This window comes from Podarcis melisellensis (assembly GCF_964234715.1).
Source record: "Podarcis melisellensis genome assembly, chromosome: 15".
NCBI lineage: Eukaryota > Metazoa > Chordata > Lepidosauria > Squamata > Lacertidae > Podarcis > Podarcis melisellensis.
The window spans coordinates 41,921,082-41,935,728 of record NC_138532.1 but is presented as its reverse complement, the minus strand read 5'-3'; the positions used below and the strand labels follow the sequence as shown (position 1 = coordinate 41,935,728).

Below are 14,647 nucleotides of genomic sequence, written 5' to 3'. Positions count from 1 at the left end.
AGTAGTATAAACACCGACAACTGGGAAACACTGGCCTGTGAGTGCTCCAGTTGGAGAACAGTCCTTGCCAAAGGTGTCATGGGCTTTGAAGACGCTCGAACTCATGACAAAAGGGAGAAACGTGCTAAGAGGAAGGCACACTTGGCAAATCCACACCGTGATCAACTCCTGCCCAGAAACCTATGTCCCCACTGTGGAAGGACGTGTGGATCCAGAACTGGCCTCCACAGTCACTTACGGACTCACTGTTAAGACCGCGTTTATGGAAGACAATCTTACTCGACTACAAGTGATCTCCAAGGAAGAAGAAGAAGATTAATTTAGTCCAGGGTAGCTCAGCGGTTGCCTGAACCTTTTATATCCTGGCAAAGATCACCTGCAGGAATGTCTCTGGTCATTCCCCTGTGTTGGTGAAGCTCACTGTAGAACAACAAGAAACTCGGCCGCTAGAGATTCATCGGGCGCCTTCTCTGCCAACTTTGGCAAATTTGGATGGTCAGGCTTGTGTGCGTCGAGTCTTGCCAGGACTCTCTGAGCCTGTGGATTTCCCCTGCAAATCCTCCTGGCCTTTGTGGTTCCTTGCTGGTTTCTCTTCAAGGTGAATGCAGCCCAGTCCCCTGGGCCTCTCTCTGCAGAGATGTGGCTCTGTGCCCCATGCTAAGTATAGCCACTGACTGTAGCAATAAACAAGGAGTGCAAGGTGAGCCAAAGGCTTTTTTTAAGAAGAGAGAGAAGTAGCTCCCACGGGCCGCAAATTAAAGTGCTTTTAAAATCGCCCGGCTGCTTGAAACAGGAGGTTTCATAGAACCTGCAGATGTGGGGAATGATCAATGCTGCCTTTTAATGTCAGTAGCTCTTAATAACGTGCAGCTTGCAAATCACCCGGATGTCTACCAGAAGGATGTTCGAAGGGATCCTAGCTGCTGGGTCAGGCCAAAGGGAGCCCATCTAGGCCTGCATTGTGGACCATCGAGATGCCCCTTTAATAAATGAAAATCTGCCCTGATTCCCTTATGAGGGACACAAGAGCCCTTATAGAATCCGTTGCAGGTTCTCCATCAGTCGGAGAAAATAACAGAGGCCAAATAACAGAATATTGAGAAGCAAAGCAGCTAGTAAGCCTGATCTTTATTGAACTGTTGCAACAGGGTGCTCCCCTCACACGCAGGAGGAGGAGGAGGACCCAGAACCAAGGTGTGCCTGCCCTTACATAGACCTTTTAAATTCCCTGCCCTGGAGTCCAAGACCAGCCCCAGACACATCAATTTTTGTTTACAACAGTAGCAGCCTTTCTCAACATGTGGGTCCCCAGATGTTCAACAGATGTCCCCAGATGTTCAACTACAACTCCCATCGCCCCTAGCTAGCAAGACCAGAGCTCAGGGATGATGGGAGTTGTAGTCCAACAACATCTGGGGACCCACAGGTTGAGAACCGCTGCGAGGGAAGTGAGGGGCAGGTGGGGCTCGTCCACCTGGGAAAGGAGCCCATGTAGAAGAAGGAAAGCTCTGATGCTAAACCTCCGCTGCCTTGCAGGATATTCTCAGGAGAAGAAAAGGCTCCAGGGAAAAGACCCTGAGACGGTTGGATGGCGCCTTTTAACCTCCTTCTGGCAACTTCCGCAGCCAAGCTGCTGCCAAACGTCTTGCTCTGCTTTCCTTTGGATCACCTCAGCGAGGGCGAGAGGCGGGTCTTGTCGTCTGAGGCAGCCCAGGACTTCCAGACACACTGCTCAGGCTTGAGCCTCAGGCAGGAGCTGCTAACAGAGCAGTTTGACTTCACCCCCGGAGGCGGACTCCATTGTCTCTCAAGCCAGGCGGTTGCCAACAACAGCCTCCAATAGTGTGGGTGAAAAGTAGCCATCTTAACTAGTATCCATTCTAAAGGAAATCAGCCCTGAGTGCTCACAGGAAAGACAGATCCTGAAGCTGAGGCTCCAAGACTTTGGCCACCTCATGAGAAGAGAAGGCTCCCTGGAAAAGACCCTGATGTTGGGAAAGATGGAGGGCACAAGGAGAAGGGGACAACGGAGGACGAGATGGTAGGACAGTGTTCTTGAAGAAACAAACATGAGTTTGACCAAACTGCGGGAGGCAGTGGAAGACAGGAGGGCCTGGTGTGCTCTGGTCCAGGGGGTCACGAAGAGGCGGACACGACTAAACGACTAAACAACAACAACAAACTAGTAACCACTGATAGTCTTTTCCTCCATAAAGGATATTAATCTGGCGTGGAAAGGTAGAAAAACAAGCAATTAAAACAATAGTGATTTCTCGCAGCAGCTACCCGGACGCCCCAACAAGAATGTCACGAGCAAAACCTGAGTCTAGCACCACTTTCTCTCCCCAGTCTGTGGTTTCCAGAATCTGGTATTCAGAATCATTCTTCCTCGAACAGTCGAGGAAGAACATGACCAGTATAGACCAGTAGAGCCTGATCTTTGCTTTGCCCACTCTGACCACAGGCCACATATTATTTTCTTGGTCCTCAAGTCGTCAGATTTTTCCTAGCAAAATTCTGAAACTCTTTTTGCCCCAACCCCTTTTCTCTGTTTCGTCTCCTTAGGGCGAAAGCGTCTTCTTTGTGATGACCAACTTGATTGTCACTCCAAACCAACGGCAGGACACCTGTGCTGAGGTAGGCGTTTGTGAACATGGAGAAGCGTTGTGAGTGCTTGTGTCTTAGACAGTGGGCAGGTCAGCAGTTTTGGAGACCATGTGTAAAGATTTCAGCAACAATGACTTGGACAGTCCGATGGCAGCAGGATAGGAATAGAGGCGCTTCCAGTCGGACACTGTTTTGGGGTGGGATTCTGTTAAATGCCAAAAAAATTCAGGTTGCAGAATTATACTGCAATGGGAGGTCTTGTACAGCAAACCCACTTCCCTCAAAATATAGGGCTTTTTTTGCAATAAGAAAAGTGATGGGAAAAGGCATATATAATCTCCCTGCAAACAAATAATAATGAATGCTCATTAAATAGCTATCTTTGTTGATCGATGCTGCAAAAAAGTCAGGTTGAATGCACATTAAATAGGCCATCTAGAACCACCTAAGAGACCTGGGATTTGACAATCTGGAATTCCCAAGAAGGACACTGAGGTCTAGCCGCTTGTTGTTGTTGTTTAAGTTTGCGTTGGTTCCCGACCACCAGGGGGTGTGGGAGAATTTTGTTAGAAAGAGGATTGGTGATTCCTGCATGTTCCTCCAAAATAAGTTAATACAAGTAGTACTTGCAAATCGTTGGTTTTCTACTCTACAGAAATTATGTACGGTGGTATCTTGGTTCTCAAACACTTTGCTACTCAAACAACTTGGAACCCAAACTCTGCAAACCCGGAAGTAAGTGTTCCGGTTTGCGAACTTTTTTGGAAGCTGAACGTGCTCTGTTTTGAGTGTTATGCTTCCGATTTGAGTGCCACACTTCCGTTTTGAGTATTACGCTGAGGTCTGTCTGTTTTTGCTATTTATTTTGCATTTTTTTTTTTTGCAGTTCTTTTTTGTTTTGTTTTTGTGGCTGTGTGGAACCCAGTTCAGCTACTGATTGATTGATTGTGTGACTGCAGTACATTGTTTATTGCTTTCATTTTATGGACCTGTGGTCTTGTTAGATAGCAAAATGCATGTTAAATTGCTGTTTTAGGGGTTGTTTATAAAAGTCTGGAACGGATTAATCCATTTTGCATTACTTTCTATGGGAAAGCGCGCCTTGGTTTTCGTGGAACGCTTTGGTTTCAGAACAAACTTCCAGAATGGATAAAGTTTGAGAACCAAGGTGCCACTGTATAATAATTACATTAGCTTAATCCATTGAAAGGGACGCGGGTGGCACTGCTGGTTAAACTACAGAGCCTAGGACTTGCCAATCAGAAGGTCGGCGGTTTGAATCCCCGCGATGGGGTGAGCTCCCGTTGCTCGGTCCCTGCTCCTGCCAACCTAGCAGTTCGAAAGCACGTCAAAGCGCAAGTAGATAAATAGGGGCCGCTCGGGCGGGAAGGTAAACGGTGTTTCCGTGCGCTGCTCTGGTTCGCCAGAAGCGGCTTAGTCCTGCTGGCCACATGACCCGGAAGCTGTATGCTGGCTCCCTCGGCCAGTAAAGTGAGATGAGCGCCACAACCCCAGAGTCGGCCACGACTAGACCTCATGGTCAGGGGTCCCTTTACCTTTAATCCATTGAAATGTTGCTGTGAGAACAGGATTTTGGGCTAGATGGGCCACTGGTCTGATCTAGCGGCTTCTTTTTGAGATCTTATGTTCACTATTGCACCCACAAGGGTGGAATAGCATCCTCCCTCCTGGCCATATAAACAGAGGAAGGACATTGGTGGAGTTCCAATTAAAAAGGTTTGGGAGGCCCTCTAAATCAGCCATCACTCACCTGTTGCCCTCCTGCTGCTACGGACTACAACTCCCATCAGCCCCTCCCCAGTGCAGAATGGGGAAGGATGCTTGTGTGGCGCAGTGGTTAGAGTATCAGACCAGGACTGGGGAGGCTCTGGGTTCAAATCCCCGCTCAGCCAGGCAGGTCTCCAGGTGTCGGACTTTGTGTCAGTCTCTGCCTTCGCCCCTAATTCAGGGATTTTCTTCCCTGTTTCCTTACAGAGCTCTGGCATTCCAGACGCGCTCTGTTACCGCAACAGCGACTGCAATTCTGGAGAAGCCGTCGTCGCTGGCAACGGTAAGGACTTCCCAGGCAATTTCTAAAGGCCATTCCCCAGTGTCAAAGGCCAGGTTGCAAAACAATTGCTGCATGACGGGCAATTCTGCCTTGAGATAAATTTCCATTATAAACGGTTACCTCTGCTGCTGTTGATTTCATTTTATATTTTTGGGGCAACTTTTAAATCGCTGGGGAAGCCATCCCGATTTTCAAAGGCAGGAGGGCTATCAGAATGCTGAACGATAACTGAAATAAGTGTAATAAATAAAAATCTGCCCTTATTCCCTTATGGGGGACACAAGAGCCCTTATAGAGAGTCCTTTGTAGGTTCTCCATAGGTCAGAGAAAATAACAGAGGCCAACCAGAGAATATTGAGAAGCAAAGCAGCTATTAAGCCTGATCTTTATTAAAACTGTTGCAACAGGGTGCTCTCTTCACACGCAGCAGAAGGAGGAGGACCCAGAACCAAGGTGTGCCTGCCCTTATATAGACATTTTAAATTGCCCACCCTGGAGTCCAAGACCACCCCCAGAAACATCATACATACATCACAGAAGGGGTGGTCTACAACAGAAATCTGAGTGCATTGTTTATCTCCTGTCTGGCAGGTTAACTGTTAATGGTCACTTGATTGGATTACCTGGGGAGCCTGGCCAGTCTTTTGCAATGATAAATACTTAGTTCCTGAGCCAGGTCACAGGCTCACCCTATTCATACACAGATATACCCTCAAGACAGGATTTGTGAAGGAAAAGACAATGGGGAGGCTTTTCCATTTTCCTTTGACCTTGCAGAGAAATATTTGAGGTCAATTTGGGAGGGACAATATGGTTTCAGGACTTTTTCTGTGGGGTTTCAGACATGTGGTTTATATATTTATGTTTGCTTGGTACATTTATGAACAATTATTATATATATAAGACCTTAAAAAAAATATTTCACTTTTAAAAGTGAGCTGTTGTTTCCAAACGTTTCCTGCAAGCTGTGTGTTCCCCTTCTCTGTAGCCCCTTGAAAGCTGTGTGCTCTGTCGTTTTAGCAAATATTACTTTTCTCCCACAAACTATTCCAGCTAGCTGATTTTCCCTCCTCCATAACTGTGTCTGCCCTGCAGGAGTCAAGACTGGCCGTTGCCTGAAGGTTGGGAACAGCCTGAGTGGGACGTGCGAGATCTTAGCTTGGTGTCCGGTGGAGAAGAAAGGCAGGCCAAAGTTGGTCCTAGTTCTTGCCATTATTTATTCACTTAAAACCACTCTAATTTTTTTAATACAGGCCAACTGTGCCACACTTCCTTGAAGAACCATTAACCCAAGCAACCTGTGCTTTTCCTTTAGAAAGCCCCTTCTGGCAAACGCCGAAAACTTCACCGTCTACATCAAGAACTCCATCCGTTTCCCGCGGTTCAAGTTCTCCAAGTAAGTATCGGTCTTCCCTGTTGCTGAACTTTTTGCAGTCGCAGCAGAAGGAACGGCTTCTGCTAGAGGCACGGATGGTTCTGAAATCAGAGTAGCCCGATTCATGGAGGAGAGATCCGGCAGCAATAGGCTCTTGTCAGAGGAGACGCCTTTCATTCCCTCTGCAGTGGTACCTTGGGTTACATACGCTTCAGGTTACATACGCTTCAGGTTACAGACTCTGCTAACCCAGAAATAGTGCTTCAGGTTAAGAACTTTGCTTCAGGATGAGAACAGAAATCGCAAGGCAACGTGGCAGCAGCAGGAGGCCCCATTAGCTAAAGTGGTGCTTCAGGTTAAGAACAGTTTCAGGTTAAGAACGGACCTCCGGAACGAATTAAGTACTTAACCTGAGGTACCACTGTATTACCAATGTTCAGTTGGTAAGCGCAGGTCATTATTTTGCCAAAATGGCACAAGGAAGATATCAACAGAATTCAGGGAACCCCCCAAAGGGTTTGTAAAATTACAAAAAGTTTTTGGAGAAAAAAGCCTACGTGGGGAATTCCTTCCCCACATCCCAAAAAAATTGATTGTGAGTTTTTTTCAGCGATTGGTTTATTGGCTGTCTGGTTTATTGGAGGTTTTGTACAGTGCTTTTTTCCCTTTTAAAATGTTTAAGAATACTCTCATTTTGGTTCTAGAAAATCACCATTTTATAGTTCAAATCGTGCAAATAAATATCTTATTGGCCTGAATATAAGCCTCACCTTTTCCCCCAAATTCTGACTATGAAAAGTTAAAGTGCGGCTTAAATTCGCGACCTTACAAAAATTGCCTTTTACGATGTCGCTGCTGAAACAGACATAGGGTGAAACGGAACGGGTGTGAGTGCCTGCATGGTTTTACGGGAGCAGCTTATATTCAGGTATTGTCGTTTTTTCTTTTTCCCCCTTGAATTTTAAAGGTGCAGCTTATATTTGGGCCAATATGGTACAGTAAATGGACAAAAGTACAAAGACTGTTTAGGGGTATGCGTCCCCTCAGGAAAAAAACCCCACTGGTTTTGTATATGGGACACATTGCTACTATTTGCTGCTACATTAGTGTGGTCATGACTTCATGGTTTTAAAGAACGGGCACGTCATTTTCGTACAATTGGTTTGTCTGCTTGGTTGTTAAGAATGAAAGATCTTAAATAAATCAGTGAAAATAAAACGTGGCTGCCAACTGAACTTCCTGCACTCCCTCAACACAGAACCAACGTCCTTGACACCACAGATGACAGCTACCTGAAAACGTGCCGCTATGGCCCAGACCACCCTTACTGCCCCATATTCCACCTGGGGAACCTCGTCTCGTGGGCTGGGAGCAACTTTCAGGAAATGGCCTCAGAGGTATGGAGAAACTTGCTATTCTACTTCCTTTGGGGGAAAGGGCTACAGCTGAGTCCCAGGTTCAAAGCCCCTACTGGCCACATGCCCCAGAAGCTGTACACCGGCTCCCTCGGGCAGTAAAGCGAGATGAGCGCCGCAACCCCAGAGTCGGCCACAACTGGACCTAATGGTCAGGGGTCCCATTACCTTTATACATTCTGCATGGCAACATGTGCAAATGGCTTTAGATACCTGTTAGGTCCACAGATTACCATATAGTACATGGGTAGGCAAATTAAAGCCCGAGGGCTGGATCCAGCCCAATCGCCTTCTTAATCCAGCCCGCAGATGGCCCAGGAATTTGCATTTTTTTACATGAGTAGAATGTGTCCTTTTATTTCAAATGCATCTCTGGGTTATTTGTGGGGCATAGGAATTCGTTCATTTTTTCCCTTCAAAATATAGTCCGGCCCCCCACAAGGTCTGAGGGACAGTGGAGCGGCCCCTGCTGAAAAAGTTTGCTGACCCCTGATATGGCATATATTCAACACAAAAAAACAGTAGCAATTTGTTGTAGACAAAGGACAGCTGGACATATAAAGGGCCCCATTCCCATCAGTATCTTAGGGACTCATCAAACCTAAATCCGGCCCTGTCAGAGAGCCACTGCCGGTCAGAGCAGGCTGAGCCAAGACTGTGATGCTGCGGCAGAAAGGGCCAAAACAATTCCGTTTTTCTGACCTGCCGTTCCGGCAGCTTCCTGGATGGCACATAGATCTCTTGACAACTGGAATGGACAAGATCCCACCGGGGGAGCCTTAGTGGGAGAGGGGGAATCAGGCAGGGATCGCAGGATCTCCTGGGGGGGGGGAAGGGCTCTGCGACCTTAACCTGGAGCTCGCGCTGAAGCAAACCTTTGTCTCTCTTTCGTTAAGGGTGGTGTGATAGGAATTCAGATTGAATGGGACTGTGACCTTGATAAGCCCCCCTCTGAATGCAATCCTCACTATTCTTTTAGCCGGCTGGATACCAAGTTTGCAGAGAAATCCGTCTCGTCAGGATACAACTTCAGGTAACCAAGACATGGAGGGGGAGGCGATTTTCTCGATATCTGCAGCAAGCAGAGTCGCAGCCTTTACAAAGCAGCCCTAAGCCAGCCTCATTCTCTCAAAATCTCTCTCTCTCTCTCTCTCTCTCTCTCTCTCTCTCTCTCTCACACACACACACACACACACACACACACACACAGCCTAGCCTACCTTGCAAGGTTGTCGTAATAATAATAAATAATAATTTTATTTATATATATATATTTTATTTTTTTTATTCCCTGTTCAAAAACCGGGCTCAGGGCAGCTAACAACAAATTTAAAACACTTAATTGTAAAAGCAGCATAAAATACAGTATAAAAACATGAATAACAATAAAATTCAAAGTTCAGAAATCAATTGAGGGGAAATCCATCTAATAAGCATTAGGTAATCCCCAGGGCTAGCTGGCTGAATTGGTCCTACTTGGGCCAGCGAGGAGTCCAGGGGAGAATTAGCTGTGGGGTCTCAGAGCGGGTAATCTTCATAAAAGGGGAAGGGGAGGGAAGAGTAGGGAAATAAAAGATCAGGCTGAATTCAGATTAAAGGCCAGGCGGAATAGCTCTGTCTTACAGGGATTAAATGAGGAGAGGGGAGAAGCATGTACACCACCTTGAGTTCCATGAAGAAAAAGGTGGGATGTAAAGCTGTGAGAAATAATTATAAATGTAAGAAATGTAATATATATATTTAAAACATTGAGTACTGTGGACGTTGCTCCCAGGTATGTAGATACAGAACCTCAGTATTCATTGATTCATCAGCCTGACTGATTGTTTAAATTTTTTTGAATGACTACCGGCGAATTGGGAAATGCTTAAAAACAAAAGTTAATTTACTTTCAAGGCAAGTCTTTACCAAAAGGGTGGGTGACAGGTGCCATTTCCTCAGGAAGTATATTTCCTTTAAAACACACACACACGATTGTAATTGCCAAAAGTCCAGAAGAGGTGTCTGGGCAGATCTACACATGGGAGAAAAAAACACGCCGTAAATAAGCCAGAAATTAAATCGGTATCACAAAAGAAAAACGCTATGTAAAAATGGCATAGAATTTTTTTTTGCTCTCTGGCGCCATCTGGTGTTGCATGTTGATAATTAATTCAAAATGTTGTTTTTTGACTAATGTAGCTGAGTCCTCTCCCTATCTTTCCTTCTTCTAAGATGTTCCTCTGCTAAGATGTTCCTTGAAGTGGCATGTACAGGTTTAGAAACAAAATATGCTTTAAAGGCTGGGGCAAGAGAGAGGAGGATCTGGGGTCTGATGCAAAAAAACCAGCAACAACCAAACCCCCCAGTGCTCCCCATTGCCTGCAGCCTACCCCATAACAACTTCATTTTGGGTGAAATAACACCATCCCTGCTCTGCTTTCTGATATTGCAGGTTTGCCAAGTATTACCGGGACGCAGCCGATGTAGATTTCCGGACTCTGATCAAGGCTTACGGGATCCGCTTTGATGTCATGGTGAACGGGAAGGTAGGAGGAAATGTGTTTTGCTGCCCCCATGCTTTTCTCTTTTGGCTGGACTGACTCCAGGGGTTTTCCTGAGCGAAGTTTTCCCCTGCCTCTCTGCAGCTGGGATTTAGAAGATTACTGTCTGTAACAGGGGAGGGAGAATCTCGCTGTCATGGCCAGCAGGCATCAAGGATTTAAAGGGGAAGATTTCATCCTAGGCTGCATTATTTGCAGAGCTGTTTCCGTTCCACTACAGTTCGGCTTCTGCTAAAACCTACATTGTTTCCCTCACTATCTGCTATGATCAAAACAAACGTAATTAATTCCAGTTGCTGGGTAACATCAAAAACAATGCAGGAAACATAATTATTTACATAACGTTTTCGGACTAAAAAAAAAAAAAGATTGCCGCTCTTACACTCTTGCATGATTTTTGTTCCTGATCTCAAAAGTTGGGGCAATTTCTGCTCCTGTTTGTAACATAGTTCTCTGACCTTCCCAGTAGCCATTGGTAGTTTTGTTCCTCTCCTTGAATCGATCTTTCAAAGCCATCCCGCTTTGGGTGGCCATTTCTGCATCCAGTGGCAGAGAGTTCCACATCTCCATTTTGCCTCTCACTTAACTCCAGGCTCCCCACATATGATAAAAACAAAACTTTCCCGAACAAAATGCTTCTGGCTAAAGGCTCAACTCTCAGCTTTCGACATGTTTTCTTTCAGGCAGGGAAATTTAACATTATTCCTACAATCATCAATGTGGGATCTGGTGTTGCGCTGATGGGAGCGGTAAGTTGAGTTGAATCCAATAGATTTTTTTGTTGACACAGTTGTGTGCATGAAAATCTGTCTGCTTCTGCCAAAAAAGTCTAGTCCGATGGTCTTATCAAGCGCATTCTTCATTTCACTAAAAGCAATCTGGTGGCTTGCATATGCAAAGGTCGAGCCATTTTTCTGAAGTCATGTTCAGGGCCTTTTTGGTTTTGGCTCCCTGCCTTTGGAATTTTCTCCCCAGAGACCTACGATTCCCAGAGTTCCTTGTGAAGAGGGATTGGTTGTTCAAGTGCTCTGGGAGAGGAATAGGAAGTCTACAGCTCCGAGGATTCTTTGGGTTTCGGAGTGCTTTAAACATACAATGTGAATGTGGTCTGTGTTAACAACGAGACCTCAGTGGAATCTAGACACATATAAAAATCGCTCTGAAAATGCTTTTAAAAAAAAGTTGTTAAAAAATAAATTGAATTTTCCATGAAGCTCACCAGTGCCATCTAGTGTCACATTTTATATTGCACTGAAAACACACTGAAAACGTTTCATTTGCCCGACACAAAGTTTTATTAGCCCAATTGTGAGGTTCCCAATGCATGAATCACAGCGGCTAAGCTATGCAATCAAAGGCTGGGAAGCAGATTTCAACGAAATATCAGGTCTCATTCAGAGGCGTTCTCGTCTCATCCTGCTCGCAGCTGGGGGGGTTGGTCTAAATCAGTGTTTTTCAAACTTTTTTGGGCAAAGGCACACTTGTTTCATGAAAAAAAACACGAGGCACACCATTAGAAAATGTTTAAAAATTTAACTCTGTGCCTATATTGACTATATATAAAGTAATTCTCTTGAATAGGAATCAAATAAACACAAAGAAAGTATTTTATAATTACTTTATTATGAAATAGTAAGTAAACAGAAATATGAAAAATTATAAAATACTTTATTTTTAAATCTTTCAAATTTTTCAATTTTTCCCACGGCACACCAGGTAACATCTCACGGCACAGTAGTGTGCCGCGGAACAGTGGTTGAAAAACACTGGTCTAAATGACCCGCAGGATCCCTTCCATCTTCAAAATTATGTGGCTCTTTTCTGTTCTGCAGGCTTACTGTGACCTCTCTTTATCTCTGTGTTATTTTATTGTCTTGATTTCTTTAGGCTACTGTGAGAGCTTAGGCGTAATTGGCCGTATAATTTCTTATAATGTGTCACAATGTTGATTTGGGCATTAAAAGAAGCTGTATCTAATTTTTGAGAAGTAGTTTCGAGTAAATAGCTTTGCAATTGTTACTATACGGCTTATTATGTTTATGTGTTTTTTCAATTGGATTTCCATAATATAGGCATTCGGGTGGTTTTTGGTTTTGTGAAAGCTTAGGCCTCATCTGCAACATACAATTAAAACTCAAGGAAAGCACATCATCCCCTCCCCCCAAGAAAAAGAAAGAATGCTGGGAACTGTAGTTTGTTAAGGGTGTGCAAAACGGTAGCTCTGTGAGGTAAACTATAAATCTGAGGATTTTGGGGGGCGGTAGGATGGGCTTTAAATGTACAGTGGACTCAGCTACGATAGTTTAAAAAAAACCCCAACGTTTTGAATTCGTTATAAACATGCAACACCAGAGGGCGCCAGAGAGCAAAAAAAAATTATATGCCATTTTTACATAGTGGTTTTTTTCTTTTGTTATAACGATTTAATTTCTGACTTAGTTCTAGTGGTTTTTTCCCCTGTGTGTAGATCCACCCAGTGTATATACAATGCTTTAAAAATAACCACCCCAAACGTGTTTGGAGACAGAAATGGGCAGGAGCTCAAGTTGTTTTTATTGATTTATTGCCAAAATGTGTAAATTTGTTGTGTCAGCAATGCCTTGTCTGTTTCCTAGGGGGCTTTCTTCTGTGACCTTGTGTTGCTGTACTTCCTCCAAAAGAGCAATTTTTACCGAGGCAAAAAATACGAAGAAGTGAGGTATGTTGTTTTCAGGCGCAAAGGGGCGTGTGGTGTGGCAGAGGCTTTTGAAACTTCCACCTTGGGGGAGTCCTGCCGATCACCTGGTCGTCAACATGGAGGCAGGGAGGGAAACACCCCCTCTGACATCATCGTGATGTCAGGCGATTGACAAGTGGGTGGCCCCGCCCACTGGCCAGACTTGGCCCTCAGAAACTGGGGAGGTCAGGATACCTACCCCTCTCCACACACTGTTACTGTCTCTCAGCCTCGCAGGGTTGTTGTGAGGATATAATGGGGAGAAACATGTATGCTTCATTCAGCTTGAGCTCCTTGGTGGAAATATGAGATATAAACGAAATATAGTGGTACCTTGGGTTGCATACGCTTCAGGTTACAGACACTTCAGGTTACAGACTCCGCTAACCCAGAAATAGGTTAAGAACTTTGCTTCAGGATGAGAACAGAAATTGCACAGCAGCAGCCGGAGGCCCCATTAGCTAAAGTGGTACCTCAGGTTAAGAACAGTTTCAGGTTAAGAACGGACTTCCAGAATGAATTAAGTTCTTAACCTGAGGTACCACTGTAAAAAATAGAGCCGCCACGCCAAAATTGAAAGAAAGAAGAGCGGATTTAAGATGAAGCTGGTGCAGCCTCTGGCTTCCGCCCAGTGGCGTAGCGTGGGTTGTCAGCACCCAGGGCAAGGCAAGTAATTTGCACCCCCTAACCCGTGGATTTGTGCCCCATAACCCTAACCCCCAGATGTTGCACCCAGTGCGGCCGGCCCCCCTGCACCCCCCACGCTATGCCACTGCTTCCGCCACCCATGGCACACCTGGCCATCATTCAAGGCCCCCCAGGGCACCAGCAGGTGCATCAATTGAAAATCACTAACCTAAGGACTCGTCTTTAGCAAGCCTTTTCCAAGCTGGGTCCTGCCTTGTATTCTAACATGGTTAATTCGGTACCTGGGACCCAGGAATTGGAAGAGGGGTCCAGGAGTTGAGGCACCCCACACACTCATGACAATACAGTGGTACCTCGGGTTAAGAACTTAATTCGTTCTGGAGGTCCGTTCTTAACCTGAAACTGTTCTTAACCTGAAGCACCACTTTAGCTAATGGGGCCTCCTGCCGCCGGAGTACGATTTCTGTTCTCATCCTGAAGCAAAGTTCTTAACCTGAGGTAATATTTCTGGATTAGTGGAGTCTGTAACCTGAAGCATATGTAATCTGAAGCGTATGTAACCCGAGGTACCACTGTATAAAGAATCTAGAAGGAGATTCTTCTCCTCGGCTGTTTTAACCATTGACCTTGGCTTAAGACTGGGAAATGGGCCTGAATAATTCATCATTTCCGTTGGTTTAAAAGCCTCCTGGATTGGGCCAGAGCAGAGAGCATCCCTTGAGAACCATATATTATAGTCAGGAAGAGGACAAAAAGCTTAATGTGGAGTCCTTGCCGCATGCATTAGGATTTTTTTTAAATGCACCAGCATGTTTTGATTTTTAAAAGCACACGAACCCATACGGGTGAATGGGTTAAAACGGGCGGTTTTCAAATCCTCCTTAGGGGAACTCTCTTTCTCTCTGTGTGTTGACTTTGTTTCCCAAGGGAGGCGGTGAAAGTTGGGAAGGGGGTTTGTCCCCTTGTTGAACCATGAGCCTTGGAAGGCCCCCAGTGATGCTGACTTTTAACGCCAGCCCTGCAAGGGAGAGTCAAGTGATTTGTATTTTGCGAGATATGGGGGGGCAAGAGCCTTTTGGTCTGATCCTGAGGGACAACATTCAGAGTAGGTCCCCTGAGCAGCTTTGGTGTACTGCCGTTCAGAGTTTCTGTGGGGGCACCCTTGAGATCTTTCCCTGCCATCCATGGACCCCCAGAACCTACCCCAATGCTTGCTGCCCCCTTGGCCATGAAGGGGTGAGGAGGCTGACCTTTTCATCCCTTGAAAGTACA

The 14,647-nt window shown here is 45.4% G+C and overlaps 1 protein-coding gene across 1 annotated transcript in view; it reads left to right on the top strand.

The window, feature by feature from the left end:
- The window catches only part of P2RX5 (purinergic receptor P2X 5), a 31,265-nt gene that overhangs the window by 12,323 nt on the left and 4,295 nt on the right, over nt 1-14,647 (top strand). Inside the window, exons 3-11 of the mRNA XM_081890573.1 lie at nt 2,566-2,637; nt 4,603-4,678; nt 5,774-5,870; nt 5,994-6,074; nt 7,312-7,450; nt 8,365-8,501; nt 9,903-9,996; nt 10,695-10,760; nt 12,627-12,709. Coding sequence (XP_081746699.1) covers nt 2,566-2,637; nt 4,603-4,678; nt 5,774-5,870; nt 5,994-6,074; nt 7,312-7,450; nt 8,365-8,501; nt 9,903-9,996; nt 10,695-10,760; nt 12,627-12,709 — 845 coding nt within the window. The remainder of the gene's footprint in view (nt 1-2,565; nt 2,638-4,602; nt 4,679-5,773; nt 5,871-5,993; nt 6,075-7,311; nt 7,451-8,364; nt 8,502-9,902; nt 9,997-10,694; nt 10,761-12,626; nt 12,710-14,647) is intronic.